General features: G+C 39.4%; 1 protein-coding gene across 1 annotated transcript in view; it reads right to left on the bottom strand.

The window, feature by feature from the left end:
* The window catches only part of PEX14 (peroxisomal biogenesis factor 14), a 70,800-nt gene that overhangs the window by 12,519 nt on the left and 44,066 nt on the right, over positions 1–14,215 (bottom strand). The window contains exon 4 of the mRNA XM_039563803.1: positions 3,223–3,345. Coding sequence (XP_039419737.1) covers positions 3,223–3,345 — 123 coding nt within the window. The remainder of the gene's footprint in view (positions 1–3,222; positions 3,346–14,215) is intronic.

Here is a 14,215-nt window from a genome sequence, read left to right as displayed (position 1 = left end):
GTGATGCTTCCAGCAACTAATCGCATGTCAAATAAAAGATATTTTATGTAATAAATTACTGCTACAAGTAATTCAAATGTCATTTATCAGTTTTATTATCAGTCAGGCAAAGTCTTGTTTCTCTATATTAATCAAATTCAAGCTTTCTTTAAGCTTTTTTTTTAAGCAGTTTTGACACCTCTTGGCAAAAGTACAAACTAGAGGGAAGGAATTACTCCTCCAGAACAAGAGGAGAAGTAGTAGAGATGGTATTGACCTAAAATACTAGAAATTTAATTATTGTCTCTTCCCCAAAAAAGTTTTTATACTTTCTCTTCAACCAAACCCAGAAGCGGTTCAGCATACAAGACCTATGCTACTCTAAAGGCTTACAAGTGTGCTTTTTTCTTGTTAACTCTTCAAGAATTAGGAAGTATTTATACAAATTACAGGTACTTCCAATAAAACATTAGAACATTAAGTTCAATTGTACAAAAGGAAGTATTTAAGCGGTATGAATTTAAGAAACAGAACAGACTGGTGGCAACAGCAGGAGATCCCTGTTGCTTGAAAGGAAGCAAATTCAAAAGGGGTATACAGGATTTATTGCTGCAACTCACAGGAGTGGGCATCTTACACTGGCATTACTAGCAAGATCATCAGCTTGGCTGTTTGCTTCATTCCTGCTGAAGAAATGCTTGAGATGGTTCTGAACCATCCTGAACTTCTGTACTTGTAACCCAGAGTTTTAATGCAATTTTTAAACATGAAGCGGCAACACCTTGTGGGAAGAGGGTGCAGAGAGAAATTAGATTTTTTAAAATGCAAGCCTCTGCTTTTCAGCACAAAGCCCTCCTCATTTTGTGTTTTGTGTAGAGGTGTCAAAACTGCTCAAAAAAAAAGCTTAAAAAAACCCAAAAATATCAAACACAGAGTGGTTCACAGTCTTCAAGTCCTAAGCTCAAGCAGATCCGATATTGCTTCACAAGAAACTCAATGTCTCCTTTGGAGAAGGCAAATACAGCTTGCAGTCTTTTTCAATATAAGCTCTTCAACATGAGTTGTTCCCATTGACAAATCAGTGTACAGACTGAGCAGCCTCTCTATCTCACTAGCCCTTTAGATATTCTTTCAGACTTCAAATCTTGCAGCATTCCAGCTCAGTGTCATAAGCACTCTGTGAGAAGATAAGCGTAACAGGTAGACAGAAAAAGTAGTATCTATCTTCCTCTGTACATGACAGCCCCTAACAAAACTGTGAAAGATAAACTGACTTAGTAAACTATCACAGAAAAAACTGTCCTGAAGCAGATTTGGATCAATTCAGAAATACTCATTGCAGGATTAGCATCCAACTGATGAAATAACCTACAGCAAACGACACACCTTGAAAGAGCACTGAGCCACTGCACAGTCTCATCCATCAGGTCTAGAAAAATTCAGATATGGCTTTTGGAATTCTAATACCATAGAAAGCACTTAATAGGAAGACAACAAAGATGGATCCATCATTAACACCCACCAGTACTACACCAGTCAAGAACTAGAATAGGGCACAGATGAGAACTAATCAAAACAAGTATTTTGGTAAACGAATACCATGTATGTCCAGCTATTTATTCTTTTTATACATCCATTTAGAAGTTAAGCTTAAATAGAATGTCTACAACAAACAGCTAGAGTGGGGAGGAACAATACCTAATGAACTCATTGTCACCCCTTTCCTGATTGTGGGGGCTGCTGAAAAGGACTGCCTCACAAGGAAAATCTTTGGGTTCAAATTATTTAAAAAGCACCAACCAGATCACAAAGCTACAGCACCAGTTTACAATTAGAACCCCTGCGAAGGCTTTTATTTGGTAGTATTTTTAGTAACCTTTGATTTCCAAGCATTACAGAATCATACTTTCAAAATGCTCTTTCAAGCTGTTACTGGGAACATTCTGATGTTGAAATTTTAGTGAAGATTCTTACCTAGCAAGAAGAAAGTGGGAGCTGCTGCTTTGAAGAAACCCAAAATAGCAAAAGGAAAACAACCAAAGAGTGATAAAGCTGCCAGGGTTAACAGCGATGACAGTGTTTCCCAGGCTGAACTGCATGCTGCTTCCCTGCTCTACTCATACTAGTGGAACACTGAAATAAGGGAAGATGAACTCTTCCAGTACTGGGTTGTGGTAAGAATTATTTGAATGAGCAATGGACAGCACCAAGAGGGATCTGGCCCTGCTTCTACAGCAAGACAGCAGATTTTGCTTTCCTGGCATTTTCTGTGGACTACAGCAGACAGGAATTAGCTTAGGAGGCAGAATTCAGCCCTGGAGTTCACCAGCACACACAATACAACAGCCAGAAATATTCCAGTTCTGAGCCCAATACTACCACAAAAGCTTTTCATCTCAAACTGTGCCAAACCAGAGCAGCTAAAAACTCAGAAAGCAAGTCTAGTATTGTCTCCAGCAATAGCAAACCTGTGCCATAAACTAATAAACACAGCTCTAGTGGAGTGTTACATCAGTCAATATCTGCCACAGAGCTGTTTAAGAGCAGCAACAAAATCCTATTCTTCATACTTGGCAGGTAAGTGAAGTGATTTTCAAACTACCAGACACACATGTGAGCTGAACAGCTTCTTTTGATGGATTTTTAATGGTGTGTACTTTGGTTTTTATTGTTTGGAGCTTAGATACTTTTTTGCGAGGTTTGTTTTAAAATGCAAATATATATGTAAATTTTGAGTCTACACAGATTATGTTGGGACTTTAAAATTTCTTTGAGAGCGTATTTTGTACACAAAAATCATACAATCACATCCACATAGTATACACAGAATTTCTGCTGTTACACCTCAGATTATTTAAGATCAGAGAGAAAAGTTTTCCGAGTTTTAGAAGGGAAGACTGAGTCCCGTGTTGACAAAGTGCTTTTCTGACGTCCGTACAGTGTGTCAGAATCTAATTTGCATTGACTTTCCACCTTCAGGTCAAGAGGTGTCACTGGCTGGTATGGATGACATTTGTTTGTAGACAGTGATCATTTGTATCTCATTTTCCTTGTGTAACATGATCTTGTCACAAGCATCAACAACCATGAAGTGCATTCAAAGTAACATTTGGTGTCTGATTATGACAAAAAGTATCATCAGTTGAATTGAAATCCAGGATGTGGCACATGAATCTGTGAAATCGCTGCAGAAATCACAGCAGAAAGCAATTGGGAGCAGATATTTTTCGAAGTGTTACTTACTATACACCACGGTGTGAGGAGGCTGAGCTGGCACCGGGTGTGTAGAAGGACCTGGGGACTGTGGCTCATCCGTGCTAGTGCCCGACTGCTGGAACGCCAGGTCGATTTCTTCATCTGTCAGGCCTGGGGGAGCAGAGGAAATGAAATCAGTTTAGCACCTTTACCCACTTGATGCACACATAATTAAATTCTCAAGCCAGGCAGAACCCTTTCAAGCTGCAAAGAATTTTGGCACTGACTTGAGCAGTAATGCCTCCCCAATTTTGGATTCACTGGAATGTCTCCCTCTCTCTCTTTCTCTGTTGCAATTTAACCTTAAGCGACAGAATATTAGCCTCAATGCTGCTTCCAAATGTGGCTCATTCAATTTCCTTAATTTATCCTTGAGTTTATTGCTGCTTTTGAAGTAGCTTTCTATTGCAATTCTCCATTCTTCCCCCGAAAAAAAGATACCATCAACTGCAAATGTGGCTCATTTTAATCTGTAATGGTGTAAAAAAAAAAAAGAGGGGAAAAAACTAACAATAATGCATGAAAACAGACAGGGAAACAAAAAACTAATTATTGGGTTAGACGACTAATTAGTCTAGATCGTTTCCGAAGACGGGAATAATTTGCTTTATTTTATGACAAATGCAGAAATAAAAAGAAAAAAAAATCAGGACTGACTGTGATTAGTATGAATGGGACACAGAATGTAAGGAGGAAATAAAACTATAACAAAACAGATCAAAACAAGGCCAAGCCCAAACTTTCAGCTGAGCATTGCCCCGGCCCATTGGTGCATGATTAGATTGCCCCAGGGCAGCCTGGTTTTCGTTTCACACAGAGCTGTAGTAACACTGCACACATGGTACACGTTGCTGCAGTGACTCCTGCCATCAGGAAACGCCAGGATGACCATCTGTAATTGGCCACAACATATGGAAAGAATTTGGCCAACGAGGGAGAAAAGAAAAGCAGCTAAAGGACTCATGATGACCAGCATCTCTGAAGAAGGAAGCACAGCTGGATTATTTTTTCCAACAGCAGAAAACATTCTTTAAAAAAGAATCTAGTACTCAGATGGCAACCATGAAGTGAGCTGGACAGCTGTGTATCATTTGTTGTATTATTCTCCTGCACAGAAGCACATAAAAACCCAGTGTCCCTGCTAGGAGGAACACGTGAAGGGATTTGGGACCTTTCACCATACATAGAGTGCATGCAAAAACATTCAGAAAGGCGGGAAGTGAGAATATGGATTTAAGGAGAGAGATTTAGAAGATAAGAGGCAGACATGATTCTTGTAGGGACTAAGCACAGTGAGGAAAATGGTATGAACAGGACAGCACTGGGAGAAAAATGGGGGGAATACTTTCTCTCCATCACCCCCATTCGAGATCCATAAAGCATTGTTGGTAGACGAAATTCCTGAACTTAATCCTTTAAAAAACTAAGCTTTTTAACATTACAGAGACATGCAATATAGAAAATGGTCAGGCCACTGGGCATATTAGCTAAGTTTCAATAATTTTTTTCAGGATCTTTAACTTCACTGCATACTGGGGGTCTAGACAGAATAATCTGTAGCACAAACAATATTGCCAGAAATAAATACACAAGTCTGTCTCAGAACTGTTATTTAATATCATAAGCACTAACACAATGCTTGTGGTATTCAGAAGGCTTTATAACTATTAACAGATCTTCTCCCTATTCCTGTGAGCATGTGAGAAACTGAGTTCCTGTGAGACACTATTCATCTACTCCACAGAGCACTTCAGAGAAGTTCAGTGATTTCTCTAACAACAAAATATTGTCAGTGTAAGAAACAGTATCAGAAACCAAAAGTTCCTGATCTTTGGTCCTGCAATCTGACAGAATCACCCTGTCACTTGTATTTGATGCATGGCTCAAATAGTAAGGAACCAAAACCACATGAAACAATATAGAACAAGACCTACAGTGAGTGTAATAAAAGGCAGAAAAACACAACTCAGCGTATTGCTCTACTCACAAAAGCAGTATTTATGGTGTCTAATACATGTTAAAAAGCAAAGTCCAATCAGAAAGAAACTGTTTTAACCATTAATTCAATGTAGAATCCATAAACAGATACCAACACTGCAGATCACCAGCAACTACTGGATTTCAAAAAGATGGAGACAACATTAGTTGCTGGCTGCAAATATGGCATTTTGTTCTATTTCCATGCAAATCTGATAATATTTAACACTTAGAAACATCAGAAGTAATGGAGGATCTTCATTCTGCAAAAAGGGCAGAAAACAATGTCTGTTGTGTCCTAACCACACCATGTTCTCATCCTGTTTGAGAAAAAAAGCTAAAATCTTTTGCAGATAAAGTGAGCCTTTAGGATTATTCTGATCTTGCCAACTAGGGACAAGTATCACTGTTTCCATTTAAACCCTGCTGTGCTGTGAAGAAAAAGCTGATGTGAATGATAGAATGACGGGAAGCCTTTGACATTGCAATTCCTGGTTTGAGTATAGTACAAATTAGAATTTTTACTACTTCCCTGGACTATTCTGCTGCCTTGTGAAGTGGTCTTGGCCATGGTACTAGTGACATTGGACAGAAGACTATCACAACTACATCCCTTCTCAATTATCAGAGGAGAAGACTGGGATTGCCATCACCTTGGAAAACCTCTTCATTCATCTGGACAAGATGCTTTTAAGGCCTTGTCATCTTGGCCTCAAGATCAAGGGAGACCTGGAGCTGATTCCTTAAGCATATATATGGAGTAAGTTTACCTGGTGGACACTGAGTAATGATGAGTCATCTGTGCACTCAGAAATATACCTGTCTTCATGCTGGTCCTTTCTCACACACAGTAACAAAAATGGACAAGATATTCTAAGATATTCTCTCCTCAGGCAATTATAGCCAACTCATCACATTTCCCTTTGGAATGATTTTTTTTCAAATTCACCACCTACACACATGTATGCACACAGTATGAGTTTTCCATGCCCAAATTATTCAACTTTGATATATTCATTACACACAGAAGTGTGAATTTCTAAACCAGATCTAAGTGTCATCTGTTCCAATATCTCATCTCGCTGTATTTTATCACAGTCCTATCACTACATGAAAAAGTATCCATGTTCATTCATCGTTCTAACCTAGCAGGAAATTGGCAAGCCAAAAATAATACCACTGCCCTTGGATGCAAAAGCAGTGTCACAAAAACTGGAGCTTTGTGTCTAGTGTAACTCTCAAATAGGTATCTCAAGAAAATCACCTCAGTTAACAGTGGAATTGCTCTAAATCCACTTTCCAACACTTTGGAAAACAAACATTTTCGTTGTTCTGCGGCTGAAGCAAGATCAAGTCCATGCAGAATGCAAAAGGTTAAAAGGAACAATAAAGGAAACTGCCAATTGTAAGTGAATTATATTTGGCTTTGAAAGCTGAGCCACGGCTATATTATAAAAGGCATCTCTTTGCGTTGTTTACCATCACCCTGACTAATGCAGACCTTTTTTTTTTGTTTTAAATAATCTCATGCAAATTAGACACACACTTCCTTCCAGTTGATTGCTATCTGCAAGGAATAATCTAACCGCAGAGGGTACTGAGCAAGGACTGAGCTGAGGAGAAGGATGCACGGAAACTGTCTTCAGAGCCCCACAGAATGCAAACCTGTTCCCTTCCCCCAACCATCCATTTCATTCCTCTACAGCACCACAGCCATTGCAAAGAATGTCATAATTTTCACATAGATTTAAAAATTCCTTTTCAGGCTTCAGGGTGTTGATTTGAATAATCCAGCACTCACAATTGTTTTGCACTCAAAGGCTCTTGCTGACCCTCTTTTTTGATTGTCACTGCTGCCACTCAATTTGCAGGCATCACTCAGCCTCTGTAAATTGTAGTCAAACACAGAAACAGAGCAAGTCAGAGAACGAAATGGGTTGTCACAAGCATCTCTTGGTGCCTGCACCTCGGGTGTTGTATAAAGAGCTCTTTTGTACAAGAACTTTTAAGACTTGACTGTCTGTTTATGTCCTTTTATAATATCTATTACTATTTAAGGACCTCATGTACATCAAAATATTGTTCCTCTTATGACCACTCTGAAGTAGAGGAGTACTCACAGTACTGTTACCCGTATTTCACAGATGAGGAAGAGGACATCTGTGAGAGACATACAGATATGAGAAGTGCTTCAAGGTCAGAACTGAACTGCTGGCAGTCAGAAAATAAAACTCAGGAGATGTGAGTTTTACCTGTTTTCTGTCAAAACACAGCAGCAATAATTGCAATGTAAAACCCTTCCATGAACTTAACTAGACGAGCCACTGGTTTTTCTCCTTCTGATGCAGGTTCTGACATATTAGTGACAACCTTTTTCCCATCCTATGCACTGAAAATATATTTTTCTTCATTATGTTCCTCCTTACACTGCTCAGTCCAGTAATTCACGTAAGATTTTCACAACCTGAAGCCTACATCAGTTTTGGGGAGACATTTCTGTTTAGGTGAAATTAAGAAATCTGCCATAATAAGGAAAGGTGGTGGAAAAATTCAGTTCCTTTGTGGGTTTCCAAAGCCAGCTTTATTACCGCTCTAAAAGACCACCCTGAAGCAACCCCCCCACCAACCCTTTGGCAGGGACAAAAGGCAGGAGAGGGTATGGGGCAGGGGGTGGCAGCTGTTGTTTTTTTCCCCCCCACACTTTCTATTAAGGAGAAAACAAAGTAGGACAGGACAACTTGTGACCTATGTGACCCTATGTGACCACCTGAAGTTAGTGCCTGGTACCACATGACTAAAAGGAAGATCTGCTGGTCGGCACGCTGAAATGACATTACACTTCTGTTCCTGGAAGCCACTGAGTCAACTCTGCTCAGAAAGAACATGGCCACATTTTAAAAGAATCATCATAAAATCCTTCTGGGATCTGATCCAGACTAATGATTACACCTGTTCAGTCAGTTACATGCAGTGCTGGTTGACTGTTATCAAATCTGTCTCCTACATCCTACTCTGTGCTTAGCTGAATGTATTTCAAAAAGGTCAAAAAGGCAAAGTCTCCTGATCCATTTTCTTTCACACACGGTCATTCGTGAGGCTGAGCCCAACCCAACATTTGAATAAAACCTAAGGTTTCAGAAACATCACGCTGATTTTTTTCCTTTGATTTACACTGAGACACTGCATTTGAATATAAACATCCTGCTGACTGCACTTCCAGCTCAAACTTTAGTAAAGGAACCCGCACATCAAAGGGACATGGACCGGTCTCAACTGTCAGGCTGAAAAATGCAGAAATAAAAGTAATTTGAAAAGTTGCTGAAAGAGCTTTGAATTCTTACAGCTCTATTCATCTACAAGACTGTTAATTATGCAAGTGCAATCTTTCAGAAACATGATACACTTTAACCCATCAGGGTGACTAAGCAGCAATCGGAACTGATAAGGGTGCTCTAACCTCAGCTGCACAGCACTAAAATAAGGAAGGAAAATCAGACTAACAGAGCAATGCTAGGAATTACACAGTGAGCCAGCCAGGAATGAAAAGGTTAAAATAAAAAGTATTTTGGCATAACAAGTATAAATAAATAAATAAATAAATACAGCAGCAGTTCCTCTTCCTGGCTAAGCTTTTTGGAGTCTATAATAAAATGAAGTGTAATGGAGGAGAGGAGGGCAATGTCAGAGGGTGAGGGTTTGGGAGAGAGGTTGTTAAGTATCTCCCTCTCCTCAGCTGTGTTTACTCCATTTACAGGATCCCGGCTGATTGATAGACAGACAAAAGAAAAGCAAGCAGATAGTAACCCCCCTCTGGGAGCATCAGCAAAGGGGATAACTCCTGACATCATCTAGAGCCCCAAACTCTCCTTAGCCACTTGTAATTAAAAAGACAGAGCAAGATATGCAAACCAGAGAAAAAGTAAAAGAGGATTTTTTTATTATTTATTATTAACATTTTGTTGGAACAGTAGAGTGCAATAAGGACTCTCAGAGCCGTTAAAAGTCGTCGGGTGACCTGCAGACCCCTATTTCCCAGAGCCTTGTATAAAATTGAATTTTTTAAACATAAATTACACGTAATGACGACACTGTAAAAACTAACAGTAATGGAAAGCTGTGCTGTATTTCATTAGCCTGTATTATTCCGTGCCACCTGATCCAGCCGGGCCTTGTTTATGAGTTAGTGTGTTAGCAGATGCCGATGGAAGCATTTGCTTCGACCTTGCTCTTCTCATTGGGGCATGAAATTACGACGGCAGCACCTTGATATTACAGCCATAAATACAGTAAACTGCAAATTTAAGCCAACGGCTCCTATTGTCTCTGAACATAAAGCTGATCGGTATTTATTTAAAAGGAGAACGAAAAAAAATATTATATATCACCTTGTTTATGGGTCCAGTGTCTCCCCTTCCCCTAATCTGCCTTATTCACTTGGTTAAATACTAAACAAACAAACTAAATCCTCTCTATTTTCTACTGTCTAAATATTCTTATGAAATGAGTATTGTCTTCAGAAAACTGGATCAAAGTATTTTCACTCTGAATAAGAAAGGGCAAGTGACTTGCTTAGCATGTCTTGGAATGGAAGAAACAGAACAAGTACTACAACTTTTCTTCTCAGTTTTATATATATGAGAAGTTCAAAATGGAAAACGAAAAGGGTGCTTCTGGTCACTCATTCACATTAGTGTGTAACGTGTATCCATATGGATAAGAAACGTGTTTTCTTCCTGTTTCTATTTAAAAATATCTCCCATGTTAATACTATTTCAAAACAAGGAGGAAAAAGAAAAAAAAAATTGCAGTAAGGTTAATGGGAGAGGAAAAAAAGCATGGGATTCCTTCTCTGAGGCAGCAAACAGCAGGGAGAATGCCTCGCTCTCCTATGGGCATTTTGGGTAAATACCCACTAAAATTTATCAGAGGGGAAAAAATCAAACACAAAGGCAAAAGGACATTGTAATATCACAAGGCATACCACAGCATAAATTACAGCATTGTAAGTCAGTCCAAAATGCTGGTAGTTTCAAGGCAGGGAAAATACAGTTTCACTTGCAGCAAGAGAGGTCAGGTCTTCCTCTTCTAATGTGCTCCTTGCTTATATGAAGTATGTTATGTCTGTTCCATAACAGAGAGGAAGGCAGGAAGGCAGGAAGGCAGGAAGGAAGGAAGGAAGGAAGGAAGGAAGGAAGGAAGGAAGGAAGGAAGGAAGGAATACCTTTAGTAAAAGCTCCCAATACTAAGCTTTACATTTGAGGGGTCAAGGCACCAAGAGGAGAATTCAAGGAAGAACATGCAGGACAAAAATAGGACTCATGCTCGGGATTCTGCAATGCCAAAGTCCCAGTAGATGGAGTGCTATCACAGCCTCAACAGGATTTGGACACCTCTTTTTTGAATTAATCTACAACAAATCTTCAGGCAGCAGACAGCACAATTCAACAGGCATAATTTTTGCTCCACGAATAGTTCAAAACAGAGAAAAAAAAGGAGATAGCAACATGACTCTAAATCAAGCAAGACAGGTCCAAAAGTCCTCACCAACCTGAATTACAGAACCAGAAGTTTTGTTATAAAGCCCATTTACATTCCTACACAACAAGTATATGCAAAAACACAGAATAAATTCAAACTTGGGTACCTTCTTCTGAAGACCTGTCTGACAGAATCATTCTCAGAGCACCATGGTCATCAAAAAAGACAGAAGAAACAAGTCTTCCTGTACCATAAATAAAAATCTCTCCTAAAAATGGAGGGAGATTTTGTTTTATCATCATCTGTGATGATATTTTTATTTTTATGTCTCTTGCCTCCAGCTTTTCCTTTCTATTATGACACGAGCATAAGCACAGTACCTGATGGAAAGCCTCCTTTGAGTGGACACTGGTAGAGTACATCCATTTGTCTACTGCAAGACTAGAAGTGGAGACACAACGTGTGTGACTGACCTGGAAGCCAGTGTTGCCACACAGGAACACAGGACATACATTCAGCCAGTTCATGATGTGAGAACACTACATAAGAACAAAAAACTCTGCATATTTAAAATTATTTCAAAAAAAAATTTCAACCCTACTTGGGGTTTGAAGGCTTTGAAGACTATGCCAGGATACCGGTTCCAAAGAAGTCTATCAGGAAAAGTACATAACCAGGGCTCTGACATTTGTTTAAAGGAACTCCTTAGAGAGCAAAAAATCCAGCTGATGGAAGAGACACTACTCCAGGAACCATGGTGCTGTCATGACTCGTTACCACAACTGACAACCTCCCTAGAAATACGACCAGGCATTCTGAGAAAACAAGTATTAGGTACACTAAACTAGTAAGTTTCCAAGCACATCCAACCTGTGACCTGTAAATTCTTGCTGCTATTCCTGCAGAGAGACAAGTCTCACAGTGATGGTTCCCAATCCTCATTATTTGTATCATAATACTCCTGAGAGATCCCAAAAGGCATTCACTGGGCAGCTATGGTGCCAGGTACTCTGCAGACCACAGAGGCCAGTCAGACCCAAAGCATGCAACAGTCTGTGTGAAGGAAAGATAGCCTGCAAAGAAAAACCCTGCACACAGAAATGAAGTAACTTGCCCAGAGTACACACCAGACCTATGCAATTTCCTATTAAATCGGGAACTACAACATGAAACATTCTGCAAGGGTGAAAGGATATTAATTTCTTCTACATGTTCATTTCCAAAAGCAGGACAGTTTGGTACACAGCCCTTAAGAAACCCACACACTACCATAGCTTATAAAGCTTACCACAGATTTTAATAGAGCAGTGACAGAAAACATTTGTGCTTCAGATCCATTTATTTTGCGTGAACAAAATATATTTTGTTAAGCAGCTTGTTGAGCAATAGTAACAAAACGATTACCCTTTGGCTACTCTTTGATCTGTGATACTATCTTTAGGAGCTTCTAAAGAGAAAGCCAGAGGTAGTCTTAAATTTGAGGAAGGTAAAATGCTGGCAATACAGGAGGTTTGGTTTTGATCTACCTTTGGAGCACCAATTTTAAATTGTATTTCCAACAACTTGAACCAGCATGTCACAAGAATTCCAGTGCTGATTCAGAAGGAGATGGCCAGGGGGATTTGCAGTCAACCAGACATTTGTAACTCCAAGTTCTTTGTTACAGCAGCAAAGAATCCCCAGGCCTTTCCATGGTATGGGGCTGAGGACAGACTGTATGAGACCTGATCTCAAAGCCTGGCCCTTACATGGAACTCCGGATCAGTCATTGCTGATCTGGGATTACTGGACTGGGCTGGCTTGCAGTAGAACCTGCCACTCTTTCTGCCCAACTCAGCATTCAAAAGAAAGAAAGGAATCCTGTAAAAGAACAATTTCAAGCCATTATAAGAAATTCTTTAACCAGATTTTTCAAAATATCAGAAGGATTACTTAGTTTTATACATAAGAATGGGAAAGTCCTGATGCACCATTTCCATTTCCTTGCATTACTCTGGAATTACTGATTGCCCCAAACACACTAACAAGGGCACCTGGCTATTTTCTACCTTAGACAAAACCAGTCACAGAGTAGCCTCTGCAGACTAAGATGAACTGAAATGTAAAGAGCAACTTGCCTCAATGCTATTTCTTTCCTCTTCTACTTTAAACTTTAGAAAGGAACAAAAAAAAACCCATTTGTACAGACTTAACAAGGAAAAACCATATAAAGTACATATACTGTCTATATATGAAGTTTGAGTGTTTGAAGAACACACAACGAAGCACTGAACACACTGTATGACAGGGCATACTGGACACCCCCTCTGTCAGGAAGCTGCTATGGGGAGCACAGAGAACTCGTAGCTAGCTACAGCTGCACGTTTTAAGAAAATGTAAAAATGCATGAAAGTATGTATGGAAAAACATATGGAAATGTAAAGAAACCAACACTGGGTGAGGAGCCATGAACCCATGCCTTTTTCTGACAGGTATTCTCTCACGTTACAGAGCATCTTGGCTCCTCTAAACCAATTTCCATAAAGGGGAATCAGTGTTAGACACCTGGGAGTCAGGGAGTCACCACACTAAGAAGATAAGTTGAATTAAGAAAATTACATCTAAATGCTACATATTTGATTATTATGGTACAAATGTTTCAGGTAAATCTGGTTTGCACTTCCCCCAGAAAGACAGAGATGCTACAACACTATTATAAAAAGACATGTCAGCAAGAATTCATTACAGATTATAAATCACCCTCATTCTTCGTTCTTCTGTTTTTGAGAAATTTTTTACATGCCATTAAAATATTGTTTGCTGAATGCTACTAGAAAGGTAGCCACCTGTAAAATTAAAGGCTGCTGCTGCCAGTAACAGTGTTGGAATACTTTCTGTTTAAAAGACAAGGCTACTTTGTAATTTTTAACACAAGTATATAAATATTTTTCCACCCACCCTACACAATTTTGTTGGTTACATCACATCCATTTAGACAACAACCATCTATGTCATCACACAGGGTGTTAATCTTGGGTGGGGAAGAAAGAAACAATAGCAAATGAACTTTTAAGAAACCAAGATTAGACATTTAAGCAGGGTCCTTCATGATGAAAGAACAACAAAGACAAAAAACATTAGGGGACAAGTCAACAAAATAGAAGAAGTTTCAAAAGATCATTTTTCATCTTTTGGTTTGTTTATTGCCTTTTTTCTCCCCTTGTGCCTTCCACAGAGCCTCTTCGGGCTCTGGAGAAAATTAAAGAGCCTGGATTAAACGCCCAAAGGACAACTAATGCTAACAATACTAAAAATAATGAGGTTAAGTGGTGTAAAAACTATGGTGACCACACACGGAGAACTGGAGTGGTAAGGTAGAAAAGGAGTTTCATCATTGCTCCCTCGGGACATGCACAGAACATACTAACTGCTTCTAGTTCTCTGGGGTTCCGATTACCATGCCAAACACACCTCCAGAGTTCCCTTATTAGTGTAATAAAAAGCCTCTACACATTTGTGTTCTATTCCCAGCCTTGCTATTGACCTT

Source organism: Corvus cornix, chromosome 21, assembly GCF_000738735.6.
Source record: "Corvus cornix cornix isolate S_Up_H32 chromosome 21, ASM73873v5, whole genome shotgun sequence".
In the NCBI taxonomy this organism is placed as follows: domain Eukaryota; kingdom Metazoa; phylum Chordata; class Aves; order Passeriformes; family Corvidae; genus Corvus; species Corvus cornix.
This window is presented reverse-complemented; position numbering and strand designations above follow the sequence as displayed.